Source organism: Anser cygnoides, chromosome 8, assembly GCF_040182565.1.
Source record: "Anser cygnoides isolate HZ-2024a breed goose chromosome 8, Taihu_goose_T2T_genome, whole genome shotgun sequence".
In the NCBI taxonomy this organism is placed as follows: Eukaryota; Metazoa; Chordata; class Aves; order Anseriformes; family Anatidae; genus Anser; species Anser cygnoides.
Genome location: NC_089880.1, coordinates 14,481,479 through 14,502,500, shown reverse-complemented (window position 1 = coordinate 14,502,500; position 21,022 = coordinate 14,481,479). Strand labels below are relative to the sequence as shown.

The 21,022-nt window shown below is 35.3% G+C and overlaps 1 protein-coding gene across 3 annotated transcripts in view; it reads right to left on the bottom strand.

Annotated features, from left to right (window-relative positions):
- BRINP3 (BMP/retinoic acid inducible neural specific 3) overlaps window positions 1-21,022 on the bottom strand; it is a 234,667-nt gene that overhangs the window by 100,471 nt on the left and 113,174 nt on the right. For all 3 annotated transcript variants that reach the window (XM_013191480.3, XM_013191482.3, XM_013191483.3), the window contains exon 3: window positions 3,556-3,746. In XM_013191480.3, the coding sequence (XP_013046934.1) occupies window positions 3,556-3,746 (191 nt within the window). The remainder of the gene's footprint in view (window positions 1-3,555; window positions 3,747-21,022) is intronic.

The following is a 21,022-nucleotide window of genomic DNA, read 5'->3' as shown; positions in this document are numbered from 1 at the left end:
TCACCAAATCTATCCAGTTTGCTAAGCAACCTTGACATCCATATGTAAGAACAGTGTTAAACATGGGATCCATTGACATTTTCATCCTCCTACACTTATTCCACAGTGGTGCCCTGGGCTTCACAGTAATTTTCAGGTCTGCAGCTCACTGCTCCATCCTATTTGTTGTATACCATTATGGCTTATGGCAGCTAATACTTTTGTATATTATTCAGAAGGATGGATGTTCATTGCACCGTGCTGTAGGCAAGCAAAAGCATCAAGTATAAATGCAAAAAAAAAAAAAAAGGAGAAAAATAACATTGTGTGTTGTCTCTCACTTGATGAAGAACCTGCTTAACAGAAGTTCTAGTTGAAAGCTGGTAAAGAATTCAGAAATACATTTCATGGAATCAGAGAATAATTTAGGCTGGAAAGAAGTTCAGAAGGTCATACAGCCTAAAGCAGTTCTAATAAGATGAGATGCTCAGGGACTTGTCCAATAAAGTCTTCTCTCACCTTCTAGGATGAAGATTACGTGTATGAATCCTCTCTTGCCTCTCCTGTCAAGCAGTCCTGGCCATTTTTGGATGGGTTGTGTAAATTTGCAATCTTACTAAAGTAAGCAGGACATGTGTTGTTCCAGAAGAGTGGAGGAAAATGCCTCACCTATTAGTGATGGCCCAGCCCGATACAGCATCCCCATTTTTGTGCAAAATTGAAAGAAAATCAGCAGCCACAACTCTCCTTTCTCTGCAAATTGGATGCTGTAGACAGTCAATGCAGAAAAAGAAGAGGTTACTCCTATGCACAAGCATGTGGATTCATCCGTGAACTCAATGCTCAATCATGGCTTTTGCTGTACAAACACTGGACTACAAAATGTTCTTCTATTGTGCAACTTGAAGCTGCTCATTATGGATATTTGACTTTCCTTATGTCATAAGCATATAAAATTTCCATTCGATAGAGAAACAGTGAGAAATGTCTTTTTCCACATTAACTTGTGGCATCACAGAAAATAGAACTTCCCTAAATTCTCATTTCAGAATGCCCTTGAGGAGTATATTTCTGTTTGTGAATAAAGACATGAGAATGTCTCACAAACAACTATGTGCAAGAGTTCCCTTTACAGTCAAAAAGGGATATTCATGAAAGCCAAATGGTCACAAGGGCACACAAATCTTACCACAAGATCATTCATTTGCCAATTTTTCCTTTATGGCCATGAATACAGATGATTGGGGATTCATTAAATAAAAGAAATATGCACGCTCTGTTTGGTCTTCTGCTTTTTAGAAGCTGCATAGGTGACAAAGCTTTCAGAATAAAACTCCTCATAATTAAAGAAAAAGTATGAATACCTTATTGAAATAAAATAGATGACATAAGTGTTAAAATGTGGACAAGCATCTCTGGGAATTTCCATTCAATCTAGCCCCAAAACAGGAATGAACACATACAGGAAATTATAGGGTTATTAGCTACCTTATGAAAGCACTCTTAGAAATTACTATTTTCCTAAAACTATTTTAATCATTGAATTTTTCAATGTATTCAGCACCCATCCAATGATAATGGAAGGCTGCAGGTGTGTCTGAAATTATGCCTAAAAATTAAGGCTAGGCACTTAAATCAAAACCTTAAACATTAAGCTTAGGCACAGTCCTAAAGTCAACGTCGTCTCATTGTAAGTAGGAAACTTTTGCAAGTATATGGCAGCTACTGCATTTTAGGGGCTTTGTGAGATGGTATTAAGAGAGAGGAGAAAAGGGGACCCTACCCCGGATTCCCTGCAGGAAATCCTATGGGTTTGTGGATCAAATTTAATGTTTAAGATGAAATTGTCAAATGTCTTTAAAAGACCTGTCCTTAGGTTTTAGCTTTTACTTAGGGCTATACTTTCTAAAAGGCATTGAGTCTGAAGCTCTTTTGTGATGAGTGTGATATTGGTGCTTTGTACTTTTGAAATAACAATTATAATTGTGTTAGCCTGTTTTTCTTAGGTTGTTAGGTTCAATTTCAACTTCAAAGTGAATTTGATGATATGGCTGTTTGTACCAAAATTTATGTTAGTTAATAATAAGAAAGTAGCTAATAAAAATAACTAAGTTTTACCACTGCATAATCTTTGCATTAGCATACCTGTTGCAGCTAAATCTTTAATTATTGTACTTAAATATTCGGTAAATATTTAATTTCTTTTCTGCAGTTAGGTTTACTGTTCAGCTGTGCCACACACATAAGAAAATACATGCTTATTTCTGAAATATGTACTTCTTGTATGAAAGAAATACACTAAGCAAATTTAAAAAAAAAATAAATAAAAATCAGGGAATTTTATTCCAAATTGCTGGTCAACACATGTAATTTATTCTTAAAATTCAAATGGTGATGGATTTGCTGAAGAGGCACTAGTTTTGAAAATAATGATAGGAATTAGTTCTGTATTGTTATTTTAATATCTACAGTAAGACAGAAATTAACCTTGTTTCTAGAATGGTCTTCTCCAAAAGAGAGCTACTGTTAGCCATTTCAGTTGCTACAAAGCTCAGATATCAGCCAAAAGAGAAAAGGAAGGCTGTCATTTCCTTAATATATGGTTAGAAATCTGTTATGAAATGTGTTAAAGAGAACCATTCCTCAGGTGAATAAAGGATTTTGACAAGACTGTCCTGCTGGAAGGATACTCAATCACTAGAATTATCTTTAATATAATCACCCACCAAGGAATAAAACTGCATTTCTAAAATGTCAGTTCATTTTATGATGACTCGATGGGTAATCTCAGGCACTAATTATCTTTTATTCAGAACAATTTATGCTCTCTCTTGGACATTAGGCCTCTTCACTGGATTTCTTCAATCCATTTTATGACCAGATCCCAATTACACGTCAGGCTACCCTTTCTAAATTAGTCCATGGAGATTTAGAGATGCAGCTTCCATTAAGGTAATAGGAATTACATGGAAAAGCCTCTCCATCCCATTCCGAGACTTTTAGTCCCACTGGTTAAGTGGAGAGTAGTCCTAAAAAGGGTAGACTGGCAATATATGGACTTCCAAGCAGTCAAAGTCATTTAAAAGTCTCCTAGCTGAAAAGATTTGTTGGAAATAACTGTTACTGGGTTTGTTGCTTTATCTCTGCAGTCCTATAAGGGAGCCAGACACCTGTGTATTTTGTTATTGTGCCAGATTGTTTTAGGGTCCTCTTACTGAAAACTGTCACTCAGTGACTTCTCAGTGCAGAGCAACGTCCCCAAAGGACCAGGATCATGCACACCAGGAACTCAGGCCTAAGTACCTCACTCTTAGCAACGGGCATTCTTTTCTTATTGTCCTTAAAATTGTTTACAAAGAATCAATAAAACAAAGTTTATCATCAGCAGAAGAAGGAGCCATAAGGCTGGAAGACAAAACCTGTTCCTGTTCTGTAAAATCTAGCTGAGGGATAGTGGCTCAGTTTAGCTGCTCTGGGAACAGAGAACACCACAGTTTTACAAGGAAATCAGTTGACCAATGCTTTTAGTTCAGTCATGTTAAACTCATGCACCATATTTCCAAGCATTAACCTTACCTCCCAAGGTAGCTGATAGTAGGAAGTGTGTCCCATACTTCTTGATAAGGTTTTCTGTGATCTGTTGAAGTGTCGGGCGGCGTCCTAGTAGCCTTATGTTACGGAAGAATTCAGGGGCAAGTGGCAGTGGGGAGCCAAGGAAATTTCTTCTTTCAACAGCAAGATTGTTTACTTTCCAGCGGCCAAACTCTCTGCAAAATAAAGCGATTCTCATTCAGAAATATGTCATTCAGACAAATGTCTTAATTTGCAAACTACTCTGCTCTGTTGACTAGCTGGGGGGCAACTAGCTGAGTATTACAGCAGGCCTTGACAGTGACACTGTCATGTGTCATAGGCATAGGACAAGCAAAAAGTGTTATTTATTGGAAGTGGAGGGAGTATTCCATTACAAAATAACTGTCCGGAAAAAAAAAAAAAAAAGTCATTTGGGATGCTGCTATCCTTATTGTTTATGTTTAGTCCTTGATGTGAATACAGCCCTAGAACAAACAGTTATGTTAGGAACTGAAAGTGCACTAATAATTTTTCAAACTTTGAAACAAAAGCAATAAATACTTTCATTAACATAAGGCAACTTTTAAAAATATTTCAAGAAATGGGCCATGTTATTTGCTTTTTGATAATAAGCCACTTAAGTACATAGCTAGCTAATTTGAACAACATACATTATCACATCACATTTCATTTTACTATGATATTTCCAAAGTTTTCTGTACTTTTGGACTTCATTTTGAAGAAATATACAGGTAGTATGTCTGTTTCCTAAAACAGATCACTTTTCAATTGTAGGAGGGATAAAAATCAATTCATAGGCTTGTCCCCTTCCTCCCTGCAAAATACATCACTGAGAACAGGGAAAATAAACAGGTCAATTACACGGTAGTAAACACATCTTTTATTCATTTACATACCAATTAAGATACCAGGTAGTATCCTGGTATCTTAATATTAGTATACTATACCTTCGATAGGGTCTTTCAAGCTTGCTAATCTATTTGCTTTTTTACAATCTTATCTGAGGGCAAATCTTACTTGACAGAGGACTTGGCAAAGCTAAACTACAGTCCAAAGGTTGTCTTGGACTTAATTCTCACAATACTCGAGACTGTAACCAAAGTAGCTGTTGATGTATCTTGGAAAAGCAAAGTTGCTGCAGACATTCAGCGTCTTGGCTAGATTTTGAGAGCAATGACTACTTATGCTAAAAACTCTACCTGGTAGAGTATTAGTATCTTAATAATAGTATTCTATGGTTGGTCGGTTTGTTGGTTATGTTTTGTTTGTTTGTTTTTTAATTCATTTGCCATTTGTAAAAGTTTTAATCTCACAAATTTATTTTCCTTTTATGAATCTAGAAAAGTAATAATATCTTTTTTTAACCTTTATGGAACTACTGCATATTAGAAAGAGTTGAGAAAAATTAAGCACAAATATTTTTCACTCTAAAATGAAAAGGTATTGGTTGGTCACAGTGACCACAATACTACAAGCACTAAATACAGTGACTTACCCTGGGCTGTAAATGTACTTTTCAAGTGAAAGAAAAAAGAAATAAGGAAAGCAGTGTGTGTTTGTATTATTATTATTTAAATTCTATGCTTTTTGAACATATTTGAAGTTGTTTTCATTTTTTTCTTTCTTTTTTTCATTTCAATACATCAGAAATATAGCTCAATTACAGTTGGTGAACAGACCATCAAGACAGAAGTGCTTTGACAGTGAGATAAAAATTTAAGCTTTATAATATAAACCATTCATATAAAATACATTTTATAACTAGATGAAATCTTTTCTTCTTAACTTGCTATCTGACTAATTCTCTGTATCAAAGCTGAAGTATAAACACAAGAAGGATAATGGAAAAGTTACAATTCTTATAAAAGCTAGTTTGCTACTACTGTTCATTCTCTTATTGCTGTCAGAGCTTTTTAGAAGTGAAGATGACCATAATCCATGCATATATTCCCTTTTTATTGCATCCAGAAGAGTATCACTAAATGCCTCTTACTATCTATGTCAGCAAGTTCGTGACTGAAGAAGAAACTGTCTGTCAGAAAATCATCTCAATCCTGAGTTAAAAACTGATGCTGAAGATTTATCAGAGTTTCTTGACAATCTGAACACTGTCTGTATTCAGAGAGACCATTTTATTTTCAGATTAAACCTTGACAACTTCAGTTTCCAAATCTTAGAGATTTTAATTCACGTCAGGTAGATTAAAGGCTCTTCTAAATACTACTCACGTTCTGTGTAACTAATTACAGCTCTTGTCTGAATCATCTCTTAACCTTGGACTATGTCAACAGCTGCCTTTTGTGTTTCTTTCTGAACTGCAGTTTTAGATGGTAAGTCATTCTTACAGCTCTTCTTCAAAAGATGGAAAACTATTTTTTGGAGGAGTAAAGCTAGAAATGGTGGTCTCATCCATACTAAATTCAGAAGTATTTCCAAGTTCAGGTCCTCTTGTTCTACTAAAAGTCCTTTGTTTACTGAATTTAGCGACTGAGTTATTCTAGCACTGTGAGTAATTTGTTTGGCTTAATTAATCAGACTTGATTTAGAGAACCTTCCTTCCACAGTTTTTGCTATGAAAAGATTGTTTTTCCATATCTTATGCTATTTCAGAGAGAGGACCTAGGCTAATGATTTTGTAAAATTTAGTTTTGTATTTATTTTGAGCATATCAATGAAAATAATTATTAGTACACCAATTAATCTTCCTTTCAAATTCACTGCTGTGGAAACTGATGGGGTAGAATATGGGAGCTGCTTTTTTTGTTGCTGTTTGTTTAATATAACATTTTTGTGACTCTGTCAGGCTGAGATGAAGCTTTTAAAAAACTTACCAACCAGCTTACAACTTTTCCTGAAGTCTTTCTTAAATCTTGTGTTTTGGCACTGTGACAGACGAAGATCTATTTCCCTCTCGCTCTTCTTATCATACAGTAAACCTCAACTTTTATTTACCCATTCCTCTTACAGTCGTTCTCTCTAACACAAACTCTCCAGCCCTCAAATGATTTTTCTACTCAGTGTGTGATATTCTCCTTTAGAAATAATGTTCCTGTTCACTGCCAAAGGCAGACAGAGTTAATGAACCTTCTTAGTAGAGAAAATACCACCTTCCATAGTCATTGGAATATCATTCACCAGAAGAATACCTCCCACAGAACAGCATAGCATCAGCACTGGCTGCTGGTCAAGAAAACCAATTATGCCTTGAATACAAACAGTGGAGTTACTAGAAGTTTATTCTTTCCTCCTCTTCCTCTTCTTCTAATGTGTAAGATCCAAGACTAGCAGCTGTCTCAGTGCTATCAGGAAGCTAAGATTTAATAGCATGTGGTAACCACTATGCTTCCGATCTATTTCCAGCCTGAAAAATATGTTAACCATTGGATATAGTGCTTTATTGCTCAGGGCAAAGTTGTTGGGAAGGATGGTGGCTTTGAGTTCCTGGGCTTACACAAGAGTAAGGGCTTATATAAGGAAATAAATCAGTCCAGCTCCCAGGATAAAGGGTATAATAGAAATGCATTATTGTCATAAGCAGCGCCAGAAGCCATGAGCTGCATTCTCTCTTCCTACATAACAGACCCACAGATTTGTATGTGCTACCAAAAATCTGTTCCCTCGCTCATTGGTTAACACATATGCAAGAGATCTGAAGCCTATTAGTGCCAATTCTGACCAGCTGTACTGCATGCATGCCACAGCCTGTTTCCTGAATGGGGTCTCCTGCCATTTGCTCCATTTAGAGAAGGTTAGGTTGAAGTCATGTAGCCAGGACAGGGTAAAAATAGCATAAATTTTTAAAAAGCACCGTTTAAAATATATGTGTGTATATATATATATATATATATATTGTTATTTCCTACTATTTCCTTTTTTTGTTTTGCTACACTGTCATCAAGAGTGATGCTCAATCAAAGAATAATGTTCTGACATGATGTACCTCTTTGTAGAGTAGATGTGGACATGTTTTCATATTGAAAGAAGTTAAAATTACATGTGGATCTGAAAGTAATTCTAGGGCAGCAGGCAAACAAGGGTTGTCAATGCCTCTTTTGAATTTCAAGCCATTGTTATTTTATTTCAAATGTATATATAAATTATACATTTCTTTTTATTGTTGCATTCATTTTGACACATTTTAAATTATACGGTATGGGGAGATATAAGGAAAGCTCTCGATAAAACATCTAGCTGAAGGAAATAAAAAATGCCATTGTACTCTAAAATTGTAGTGTGTGTAGAAGATTTGAAATGGTCGTATAATCTCTGCTACTCCAGATGATTAACTAATAGATTTATAGTGAGTCTAATGGATTCTTCTTAAACACAACACTCTTTTCTAAGGTCAACCATACCCAAGTGGGGCCCAGATAAAATTAGCAATGTTAGGCCTCGTTATAAGTAACTTAGGTGTTCCATAAAACAGCATTAGTGCCAGGAAGCATAAATATTAACAAAGAGTAGTGTTGCATAGTTTGGAAAGCCTGCTTGGAGAATGAACATCAGATTATTTTTAATATTACAGAACTCAGCTCTGCGTTCTCTGTGCTCTTAATGTCTTCTAAATGACACAGCTCCACTTTTGGCTGGTGAAAAGGTAACTGCTTCAAATGGGCTGGAATGACAGCAGGATTTTGAAGCCAATGTTTCCCAAGCAGCTGAAAGTTAATCTGTTGGCAGAACAGTTCAATGGGAGAATATATGGTGTTTTTCTCCGCCTACTGTCTTTACAAGACTAAAGATTTCTTAATGCCTGAGGCCATAGCTTGAATAAGACCAACATGATGCAAAATGAAATGACTACCATAGTAATCCTCAGAGGAAAAAGGTCAACCAGACATTATAATGCTTATAAGTTGTATCATACACTAATCATGCACTGATCATACACTGGGGCTCATGGAAACTGTGAGCTGCAGAGACATAAACCAAAGCTGGGTTCAACAGTCTGGTTTCAACAGGAGTTGTAACACTGTCAACCACACTCCCTGTATCCCATTTTCTGCAAATGCTATCTTTAGATAGCTTTAACTGTTAAGAAAACTTGTACACAGGCTAATTCCTACATAGGAGACAGGCTCAGAGTGGGTTGTAGTTATGCCCTTTGAACCCAGCTACACCACATTCTTATAGATTTTTTAAAGGAGGATCCCATAACAGCAATATTGCATTACCTTGCTGCTACTACCTACAAACCATTCTGCAACAGTAGATATGTAAATTCTGTAACATGTAAATATGGAAAATATTCTCTAAACACTGGAGTTAAAACACTGAAGAATTGGCTTTTAAGCAGAAACTTCATCCCCATGTGGACAGAATCAGGTAATGCCCAAGGCTGCAATATTCACAGATTTTCAGGTGAAAAAATCCTCCTCACTGGCACAGGTCATAAAACTTTACATGCTAATTAAAATTAGTTAAGTGGTGGAGAATCTGCCACAACTTTCATTAAATGTTTGTTACAGTGGTTTTCTGCTATTCAAAGTGAAAGAGAAAGGAATTTGTCATGTATCGACTGAGCAGCCTTCTAAAAATATCTACCTACTTATAGACACATGATAATAGGGACAAACACTGTAACACGGGGAATGTAAATATAACATCTTTTGTCTGAAAGAAAAAGCTGAGTCTGTTAGTATAGAATGCATCAAATCTGTGTTTCTTAAAATTGCCAATTATCCAGAATTGGTGATTAAAAAGAAAAATAAAATTTTGAGATATATAAAAGTACTTTAAAATAAATTTCCATTGCTGAAATTAGAAATGCAAGAAATACTGTATTTCTTCATTAACCATACCCTTACTGTCGCCTCACATTTTCCCAATATCAAAGCAGAAATGTTTGTTGGATACATATATATCTTCCGTATTATTTCTTATATTTAGACTGACTTTCATCTCATAATGATTAAGCAATATCATTAGGATTATTTCTTACCTTAATATACCATTATTTTGAAACATCCTAGTAATATTTCTTCCCTTTGTATGCCTTTTTTACCTTATCAGTTTCCTAGTACTTGAAATTCTACTTCCAAAACTTGAATTCATTTGTATCAGCTTCACTATCTTCTTGCATTATGCAAATTAAATATGTAGAAATTTAACTTATGAAGTATATAGAAATCTATGAACAAATATGAACAAATTTCAATAAAAATTATATACATTATATACCCATAATATATTAAAAATTATTTATTTTTCTATGCATAGTCAGTCAGATTACTTTCCCTCGTACTATGATGTCACTTTGAAAAGTACTATGAAAATCACTTTTCATGATTTGAAACATCTCACTTGTCATGAACACTATGGATGGTTTACTATGGAAGAGAAAGAAGGGTAGATTTCTTTTTGTCTCTGTCTGATAGAAATTTAACCTCTGTAACATATATTTTTATTCCTCCTTTAATGAAATCCGAGTGGGAACTATTTCTGTATCTTGCCTTTGTGCTTGTGTTTGCCTTTTATCCACAGTTTGTGATATACTTCCAAACACGCTCGTGAACATTCATTCAATGTCTCACTGTTCACATATTTAGCTGCACCTTTACTCCTCAAAAAGGGGTTTGCACAAAAGTAATAGCTTTTTGTGACTTACTCTTATTTACCTTCTGCCTCCATTCAATCACCAAAGAGTATATAGTAATAGTATGAAAAAATGCACTTACTAGTGATAAGTTGCAAATTAGAAAAAATAAATAAATAAACAGCAAGAACAGGTAGTGTGCAAAGTCTACTGAACTGGAATATATATTTATATGAACTGTTCATCTAATGGTGAAGAACTGGTGAAACAGCTTGTAAAATATGCTTTTAAGTCAAGGATTAAATTCACGTAAATTTTTTATCAGCTTTACATATAATAATAATTGGTCACAGAAGGCAGAGAGGACAAGGAGAATTCCTAGTAAAACCTTCCCTTGTCTGTACTACATCTGAAATGGAGAATGACTGAGTTACGTGGGAGATGTTTTGCTGTAAATGTGTATCTTCATACAGTCTGAGTAGGCAAAAAGTAGATTTTACAGCTTTTTTATATTTCTGAGCCTTGATAATTTAGATATGCTGACCAGTAGGTATTTTTTCCTACATTAATGACAATAACCTTTATAATCTGTTAGGTAAGATGGTGGCACTTTGGAGTAACAAGTAGTTATCCATCGAATTAATTACAAAAAGTCTAGGTCACTTTTCATTATAAGTGGTTTATATGTTTATCCTTCCTTGCAAGAAGTTTAGTATTGATTTCATGTTTTGGCACATGTCCAAAAGGGATAACGAGGCTTTTCATTCTCCCCTTGATATTACCAGGAGAGTTTCTAATACCTCATACCCACATTGCTCAGACTAATCTAAACTTCCTATAAAGTCTTGGCAAGCTCAAAACTTTCTGTTTTCCCTGCTCACATCTGCCCAGAGAAAAAAGTTATTACCTATGAAAACTATTACCCAGTTTTCTGAAATGATACATTTACTTAGACTTGCAGAAGACTAATAAAATAAAATAAAATAAAAAACTTTTGATTGGAAGATTCTTCATTTCCATTTATTTTCAAGTACAGTGAAAGCCTATGTTGTCTAAAATTCAGTGTTATGAAAAAGTATGGATGTAAGTTTTGTAAATTAAATATAAATACTGTTTCCTATATTTTCCACAATGCACCAATTACCTTCACTCTTATTCCCAGAAAATCTTTCAAGAAGCCATTATCTTATCTATAGCTAAGACAACAGTAACCCTTAGAATAGAAAATGTCTGCCTTGAAGAAGAGCTTTTTGATGCATTAAACAGTTATGATAAAGAGAAGAAAGGTATATTTACAGTCTTTTTCAATGACTTTAAAAGACAATAGATATCACGGTCCTGTTCCTGTAGTTGATTGTGCATTAACAAAACACAATGACTCTGGAATTTCATAAGAAAAAAAAAAAGTCATCAGAAGTCATCTTTGGAGTTCTCAGCTGAGGAGAGGTTTTAAGGAGCTGACAGTACCTATTGGTGCTTCAAAATCAACAAGATCAGATTCTCCTTTCTGTTTTTGTTTTGACTAAAATAAAAATAATGGAATTGGATTTCTTGTAGAGATGAAGAAGAAAGCTGAGTCTGTGGAAGTGTTTTGGTGCATGAATCAACACAAGAAGATGTAGTTTTTGAAGATGGAATCAGCAAATAGATCTCTTGGAAAAAATGGAGGAGAAAATAAGAGAGAAATGAATACAGCATTCATTGATTTGGTGTTGGTGAATACCCAAAGATGAATCACAAAGCAAACTCAAAATGCTAAAATTCATTCTTAGTATGTTGCTGTGGTTCCTAGTTTCAGTTTTTTAAACATGTTATATTACTGCTTTTATAATTTCTGTACCAGAACAGCAAAATTGATCTGTTTTACCAGGCAATAGAGAGACATTTAGTTAAAATCAAACCGTGATGAATAATTTAAAATTTAAAGGAAGTGCTTCCTAATCACCCTATTTTACATTCAGAAAACTGTGGCATAGTAAGGGTTCACCTGTACAGAGCACTGTGAACAGACACAACCTTACTTTCCATAGTCACAGCAGACGAAAAGCCTTTATGACCTGGACAGAGTAGCAGTAAATGCAAGCTTTTAAGTCCTTTGAAAAGGTTTTGTTTGATTGTTTGCTTGTTTCTAGAATGCTACAGCTGCTTAGTATTGGCTTAGGCTCAATGCCACAGAGAGACCAAATTCCCATCTCTCAGAGCAAAGGCTGGTATTGTGTCTGCCTGCCTGGAACTGGTGAAAGGTACCTTAAATGATTGGCTTGAAGGCAAACAGAAATTGGATAAAAGAGGCATCACATTCTCAAACAAATGCTTATCTAAAACCTTATCTATGAGGCTACACATAATGTCTAGAGTCATTTCCTTTCCAGTAAAAATGTTATATAAACATAAATAAACTTCTATATCGTAAACAGTTTGGCTCATTTTCACAACTGATAAATTTATCTGTCCAAATAAGGACTTCTTGTCTCCCATTTATTTATATGCCAGTCTTACAGAGCACATGCCAGAGGCACTGGCTCTAATAGACGACAGAGTTACTTACCTGCATTTGAATTTATAAGGGCAGTTCTTTCTACCAACACTGCGGGCTGAATATGGTTTAATACAAGTGTAAATCTCATAAACATAGGCCTAAACACTGTTTTGATATTGTGAAATGTAACAGTTACACTATTGATGTTTGTAGCAATTCAAGTTGTTGAAAACAATAGTAAATGTAAAAATGTAGACTTTTTTTTTTATATATATATACTTTGGTGTGTTATTTGTTTTTATTTATTTTTTTTATTGCTTAGCTCTTGGAGGAATATGCTGCTGATCATCTTTGGATGTAAATGTTAACTTCCAATATATGGGTTTTCATCATTAGCAAAAAATGCTCAGATCTCTATTTGCACATACAAACACAATGAGAAAAAAAAAAAAAAAAGACTTATTCAGCATATAAAATGTTTGATTTTTATTTTGCACCAGAACAAACGATGCTTCTGTTTTAGCATGACTATTTGTATTAATTCCAAAATAAATTTTGAGCTTTCTTTATTAAAAAAAATGGTCTGGTGATACTCTTTCTTCCAGTGGCATAAATTGCAACTACTTTTAAAGAACAAGTGGAATTACAACAGTAAACCGAACAGAGAGTAAGGGCAATAAACTTGCCAATACAGTTCCAAAATATAAACACAGAGTTCTCTAATGCTCTTAACTAAATAAAAGTGTTGAACAGGAGTTGAGTTACTAATTTCTGTAACAGAAACAGTAAAACATTACATGTATTCTCTGAAAGAATAAAGCCTGTTTATCTGTTGCATTTCAGTTTGAGTCGTTCTCAAATGGCATAGACATAGCATTTATGCAACCTGAGAAAATGGTTCAACTCTGAAATAAAACTTTCGCTACTGTCACAGGTTTCAGGACTCCAGGGCTTGTAATACATCTTATGACACATATGTGGAGACTTTGTATGCAATTAGATTTATTCTGGTGTTTAGACTACATTAAAACTGCTGAGTAAAATACATTATCACCTACAGAGTCCACATATGAATTTTTCTAGGAAGCTTGAGATAGAATGAATCTCTGCTTTGAATTTTATTATTGTAAAATATATTTATTGATCATGCATTATTGTAAAATGTATGTGTGTCTGTATCCATTTCATCATCCCTCTCAGCACCTCTGTACAATAGGTTTGTGAGAGTAAAACAGAAGTGATCATGGAAAAATTCAAATGGGATATAAGCCTCAATACGAGATGAAATATTATTTAGAATGTCATATAATTATCATATATTCCATGAATTGTATTTATAATACCATAAATATTGCCACAGATTTGGAAGGAGTGAGACTTTATGCACTCAACAGAGGCTGGAACAAGAACTGCAGAAGAGAGACATATTTTACAAACAGCAGAAGCAATACATGGCACATGCTCACAAACATTTAGCTATGCTCAGGGTTACCCTGCCTTTAAACTAAAATGGCTCAGTAAAAGCCTATTCTGAATCATTGGTGTCTGCATTTACAGTGTCTTTACCATGCTTGAGCATCATCATCAGAAAGTGTGAGCAAAGTGCCATGCTAGTGCAGCTGTACTGCTGATTCGCATCTGGTCGGCTTGCCAGGGTCAGAAGCCTTCACTTCTGTTTGATTTTTTTCACAAAATATGAGTTTAATATAACATGGGAAGTACTGTAAGATAATCAGGCCAATTGCAATAAAGAAGAGACATAACTGTTGAAATAAAATAAACAACAAGATTATTACTTTTCTTTTAGATGCTTGTCAACTTCAGGTGATTATTAGCCTTAGTGTAGCAACCGTGTTTTGGGCTCCATTCTTCTGGTTGCTATATTGCTCCAAGCTACAGATAATAAGGATCTACAAGAAAGTTACAGTATTTTCCTAGAAAAAGTTCATTAGAAGGTTACACAATGCAAAATGGCTGTACAGAGCTAGAAATAGTGCCAAGATTAACTATCTTTCAAAGCCATATGCCCAATGGATGTGATGGTATTTTTGTCCAACTTTGCATAAGGAGCAATGCTCAACAATTACTGGGGATTCTGTTTTGGCCACAGTAAACGTAACCTTAGCTATTAATGCCTTGGCCAGAATGATTTTCATCCTATTGTAGAACATGCCTGCTTTTTAATGCTGCCATGAAAAAAATACCAGTGAACTTCCGTAGCATGTGCTGTTTCTCACAGACTGAGAGATGTGTTAAATATAGTCCAGTATTTTATATATAATAAAAATGTTACATAAAATGAAAGATGTGTATGGATAAGTGAAGTAATCTATATTGTAGTTATGAAAAATGTAAGTGCATTAATACAAATCTGTTCAAGTCCTACCTGATTATAAAATCTTGCCCTTCCAGATTTCCAGCTTGAGCACAATTCAATGTGGCAACAAAGAAATTATTTTTACCCTCCAATGATTGTCTAGTGGCCAATATGAAGAAAATTGAAACTCCACTTCCTATGGTAAGTGGATATAACTCCCAAACAAATCACAGGAGGAAGTTAATCAGCTTATTTATAAAATACTTTCAGTGAAAACAATGCAGGCAGTAGAAAATACTAGTCTTTGGTCTCCCTGAATGAGAAAACATAGGCAGTGAAAAAAGACAGGACAACCTTCTTTCCCCAAGCTAAAGGCTATCTTTATGCTGCCTTGCATTTAGCTGGCTTGGTATATGGCTGCTCTGTAACACATATCGATGTATTAGCATGAAACTCACAGTGCTATTAACATCCGTAGATACATTCATCTCCTCTGAGTAGACGTACTTTGGTGCAGAGAGTAGTGATCCTCGACATGTCTTAGACAAGGTTGGAGAGAGTTACCATGCCATATGTGTGGAACAATTTGCTTCACCCCTCAACCTGGGACGGCTGAAAGGGTGTTAGAGATGACAACAAATTAGGAGTAGACCATGAGGTGTTCTACAGTAAATAGCTGAACAGCACAGAAACCATCTGTTCTGTGAGACTCCTAGACTTACTTTTCTTGGAATAAATTGTTCACACACAAACAAAGCTACAAAAACATGACCTCCCCAACTCCTCTACACATCAGTTACTTCTCTGTGGTTGGACAACAAAATATATATGTTACATTCCAGAGTTCAGCTAAGATCTTAATGGCAATAGTGCCCCCAGACAGGGGAAACAAAACAAAACAAAACAAAACAAGAACACTGTTTAAATAATTTTGAAAAAAAAAAAACAAAAAAAAAAAACATGGACATTAAAAAGTAAAAGAAACTCCTTATTAGGAAAGGTCATTTTTTTTTTTTTTTTTGGTTGGTTGGTTGGTTGGTTTGTTGGTTGGTTTTTTAAGGAGAACATGGCTTTCAATAAAAAATCTTATTCAGAAATGGGAGGTGAAGAACTACTCTCTACGAAAAGAAATATCTGTACTGGGTGCAAAGAAGCCAGAACAAGAGATATGTCTCTGCCCTATACTTTTATGAATCTAACACTGTACATCTGAATAAACCTATTTTGTTGACTAATGTCGTACAAGTTGCTGTATTCCACTCTCAGCAATATCCATCTACTATCTCTTATTTCTTACTTAGATTGCAAATATTTTGTGGGCACCTTCTTACTCATTTCTGTACACACTCTAGCATGAGAGAATCTTGTTCTGTTGGCAATTCCCAGTACACAAAGTAACAATAGTAGTAATTATTGTGCTATCTCTGCACAAAAGTGTAGAAACGTTATCACTGAAGGAAAATAAAGAACTGTCAGCCAAATAATTGGATTTAATTAACTTTTATGTAGGGTAAAGATTTTGTACAAGTTGATATGAGAATTTAAAATAAATGAAATTTTAAAGTGCTAATTATAATTGTAATATTTTATAAAGTGTTAGTTGTGTAATGGATATTGCAATATGCAGGCAGCAGTATTCTGAAGTGCTGAAGTGGACCTGTAGTCTAGAGCTGTGCAGTCAAGAACACTATTTTCTTCTGAAAAAGTCACATATGCAGTATTTACTAGTTGTTTCAGCATTTCAGTAGACGCATACATAAAATGGTTTGGTGATATTCAAAATATGCCTAGATTCTTTTTTATTGACTAGCATTTTCTTGAGACTAATACTTTTCCAAACCTGATACATTTTGACTCAGAGACACCAATAAGATGTCATTTTGATTACATACAAGTTGTGCAATTAAATACAATATAAATTTTACACAAATGTGTTTAAAAATAAGACAAAGCTTATATTTTGTGTAAATTTGTTTTCTTTTATGATTCTAGGCCTACTCTTAGATAATCAGTAATTTTCATTTTATGTCAAACATGGGCAGAGAAAAAAAATAAGTAAATTCATACATAGAGGAATAGTCAGAGAGAAAATTTTCCGCTTTTTTCTGAAACTATGAAATTGTTTCTTACTTAAAGTCACAGAGAGAGGAAAAGTTGGTCCTAGATAGACATGTTGTGTTTCACACATATGACCTTGACATATGACACACCTTTGTCCGGAAGTATAGTGATAGGACAAGGACTAATGGCTTTAAACTGAAAGGGTAATTCCTTCACTGTAAGGGTAGTGAGGCACTGGAACAAGTTGCCCAGAGAACTCCTTGATGCCCCACCCCTGGAAGTGTTTAAGGCCAGGTTGGATGGGGTTTTGAGCAATCTGTGGGGAGTTGTCCCTGACCATGGCAGAAGGGTTGGAATTAGATAATCTTTAAGGTCCCTTCCAATCCAAATTGTTCTATGATTCTATGACCTTACAAAAATAATAAATTATCACTGTGTGATTTGAAACCTCATGACAGAAAACTTAATTTTCACAGAGATTTTTCTCCTTTATTTTTTTAATTGGGTCACTTTGCTGCATTCTTCTAGTACTTAGTTCAGTAACTGTCTGAATCCTTACCATGTAAAGTATTAATTTTGTGTACATCACTGTTAGAAACTAGTGTTGTCTTGATCAATAATTGTGATTATACCAATCATAGAATTTCCTACAAAAAAATATATTATAATATTATAGGAATTATATTATTTCAGGTGAACACTCTGAGAAGAAGTGATTCTTTAAAAGTTGATCTCCTTACTGGGAAGGAAAACAAACAGAAAGATGCTTCTAATAATTATTTATTAGGGAATTGTATTTCTAGACTTTCTACAGAACAACTGTAGGTCTTTAATAAACTACAGTTGTGGCAATGTCCTGCCCTTTCAGTCCCACAGTCAGTAATTCAAATGTGCCTGTAACTCAAAGATGATAGCTACTGACAGCTGGAGATAAGGTGACAAATAGCTTTTTCAGTTGAGACATTGACATAATTGAAATGTGCTGCCAGGGGAGAACAAAAAAGAAAGCATGGATAAGCAGCAGCAAAACCCAAGTGAAGGGTACAGTTCTTCCACTACCTTGCTTTTACTAGCACAGCAGTTTTAGATTGTTCAGGTCAGCTGTGATAACTGTGATCCCCTAATGGGATTGCCATCACACTGGAAACAGAGTGGATTGATCTTTCATTAAACATTTACAAAGCTTACATGGTAGCCGTAGAAGATGAAATGTGAAAATTCCATAGAGGTACTAAAATGCCACAGAGGTACTAAAGTTTACAGGAACATTCCACTTTAGAACTTTTATGATAATATGTTGGGGAAGTACAACCTAAACTGTATTTTAAGGTTCTATTTGCTTTAAGTAATCCTAGGATTATTTATCAAAACACTTTACTATATTTGTTCAGCCAACAGCTGGGATGCAAATACTTTCATATAGTTGACAAGGCCTGGCACTGAAAACCAGATCTGTAAAAGATCTTATCTCATTTTCTCAGATGACTCAGTATACTTTTTACAGTTTACTATACCTATATACCTTTGAAAAGCAGCAGAATATATACTTTTTTTTTATTTTATATATATATATATTCTAGCAACTATTCTGGAATACAAAATATGTCACTAACCAGTCTGTTCTTGACCTTATGATGTTTGGGAAGGGGCTTTAGGGACTTTGAGACCAAAATATGTTCTACGTCAATCATATAATCATTGCAAATGGCACTTTTTTAAACGCAGAGAAAAATACCTTGGAGCCTCTGTTTTCCCATCTGTAAAAATGATAGGGATTGAGACATTTATTCCTTACTTTATTATGTCTTAGATGAAAGGCATAATAATTCTATTTGTAAAATGTTATTCAAAGCACAGTTCTGTGCCACTCTATAATCAAAAATGTCTACACTGGGAATATAATTTATACCTTTCTTCAACAAAAGAAGGGTAGTATTTTAAAAGAAGCTGCTCAGGAAGAACATAACCTAGTAAACAGTCATTTATGAGGAACAAACTGGAACATTTGTAGAGGACCTTCTTGCCCACTATTGTTTTTGTCCCTTTGTTCTTTAAAATTCGAGATATTGAATCTCTCATTATCTTGAGGACAAGTTTGGGATTTCCAATACACTTTTCAGCAAATCATGGTCATGGTCATTCTTGATTAGACTGACAGATGGTAAGAATTCCATACTCTTCATCCTATTATACTACAAAATACAATATCATGTTCTTGGGATGAGAAAGTGCAGAGTGAGTCAAATACTCCATCTAGGGACCAGCAAGAATAGAGCTAATGCTCTGAGGAAAATCACAGCTGCACCGACAGCTAATCTTTTGAGGGCAGTGTGTCTGGAACCAGGTGGGAAGAATTAGGAAATTCCTCAGAGCATTTAAAGATGGTTATGCTTAAGGAAAGGCTCTTTTTAAATGACTGTGTTTTTCAGGTGAGAGGAATGACATATAGGGAGAAAGAAAAAGGATGCTTAGGAATGTTACTCCTGCCAACTATAGAGCCAAAAGGCTCTATGCAGATTTTTGAGATAAGCCCTGCAGAGAAGGACTTGGGAATTCTGGTGGACAAAAAGCTTGGTATGAGCCAGCAGTGTGCGCTTGCAGCCCAGAAGGCCAAATGCATCCTGGGCCGCATCAACAAAGTTGTTGCCAGCAAGGGAGGGAGGTGATTGTTCCCCTCTGCTCTGCCCTTGTGAGGCCCCACTTGGAGGGCTGCATCCAGGTCTGGGTCTCCCAGCACAAGAAGGTGTGGGGCTGTTAGAACCAGAGGGTCCAGAGGAGGGCCGTGAAGACAATCAGAGGTCTGGAGCACTTCTATTAAGAAAGAGATTTGGGGATGTTCAGCCTGGAGAAGAGAAGGCTCTGGAGAGACCTCAGTGCAGCTTTTCAGTACTTAAAGAGGACTTAAAAAAAGATGGAGAGTGACTTTTTGCTCAGGCAGATGATAGGACAAGGGGAAATGGTTTTAAACTAAAAGATAGGAGATTTAGATTTGAGGTTAGGTGGAAATTCTTCACTCAGAGGGTGCTGAGGTTGTTCAGAGAAGCTACAGATGTCCCATTCCTGGAAGTGTTCAAGACCATGTTGGAGGAGGCCCTGTGCAACCTGATCTAGTGGGTGGCATCCCTGACCATGGCAGAGGGGTTGGAACTGTATGATCTTTAAGGTCTCTTCCATCCCAAGACATTCTATGATCCTATTCCTTCTAAAAAAAAAAAAAAATTAAATGAGGCTGGGGATACTCTTTGAATAGTTTGCAGGAAGCTTTTGTATTTGCTCTGGTACTTTTAAGTTGCACTTTGATTCAGCAGTGAAGCTTCACTAGCTCTAGGCAATCATTGTTTCTCCGAACTGATGTATCTTGTTTGTCTTCCTTGAGACAGTCAAGTTGCAATTATCTGTATTTCTGTACAGATGTACGCAGGCCTATAAGCTATACCAAGTCAGTTAATGAGAAACAAATATAGACCTGTTAGCCAGAAAATTACCATGGCATCATAGGATGACCTAAATGCTATATTTATAACTAGTCAAAAAGATGACAAAAGTCAAAATCGACAAGATTCAAATATAATTACTTTCATAGTCAAATAGGCCACATCACTTATGCAAGCCTCCGATGCTATTGGGAAGGTGAAAATGAGTATGGGTTAGTTTTAACATCTTTGCATCAAGCTGTCAGTCATATTACTGACAACAGCAAATGTATATTATTCACAGCAATGGAGTTGAGATTAGAGGTGTGCTTGATTTTGTTATATTTTCACAATTGTATATATCATCATGTTGAACTGAAGTTGTATCTGTCAAGGTTAAATCCTTACTAATAAAAATGAAGCCTTCACATAGGCTTGATGCTAAACAGACAGAATAAGGAGATGGATATCTTACCTTTTGCCTGTTAAGGTTCTTTTCACTTCTACTTAGCTTTTACTGAAACAGGTCTCTTATCTCAATGCACATCTAAGTAAGCATAGGTGCCTTGCACTTGGTGCTTGTTAGGGAAACACTCACAGCCAGACCCAGAACACCCCTGAGACAAGATAAATTTATTGAGAAG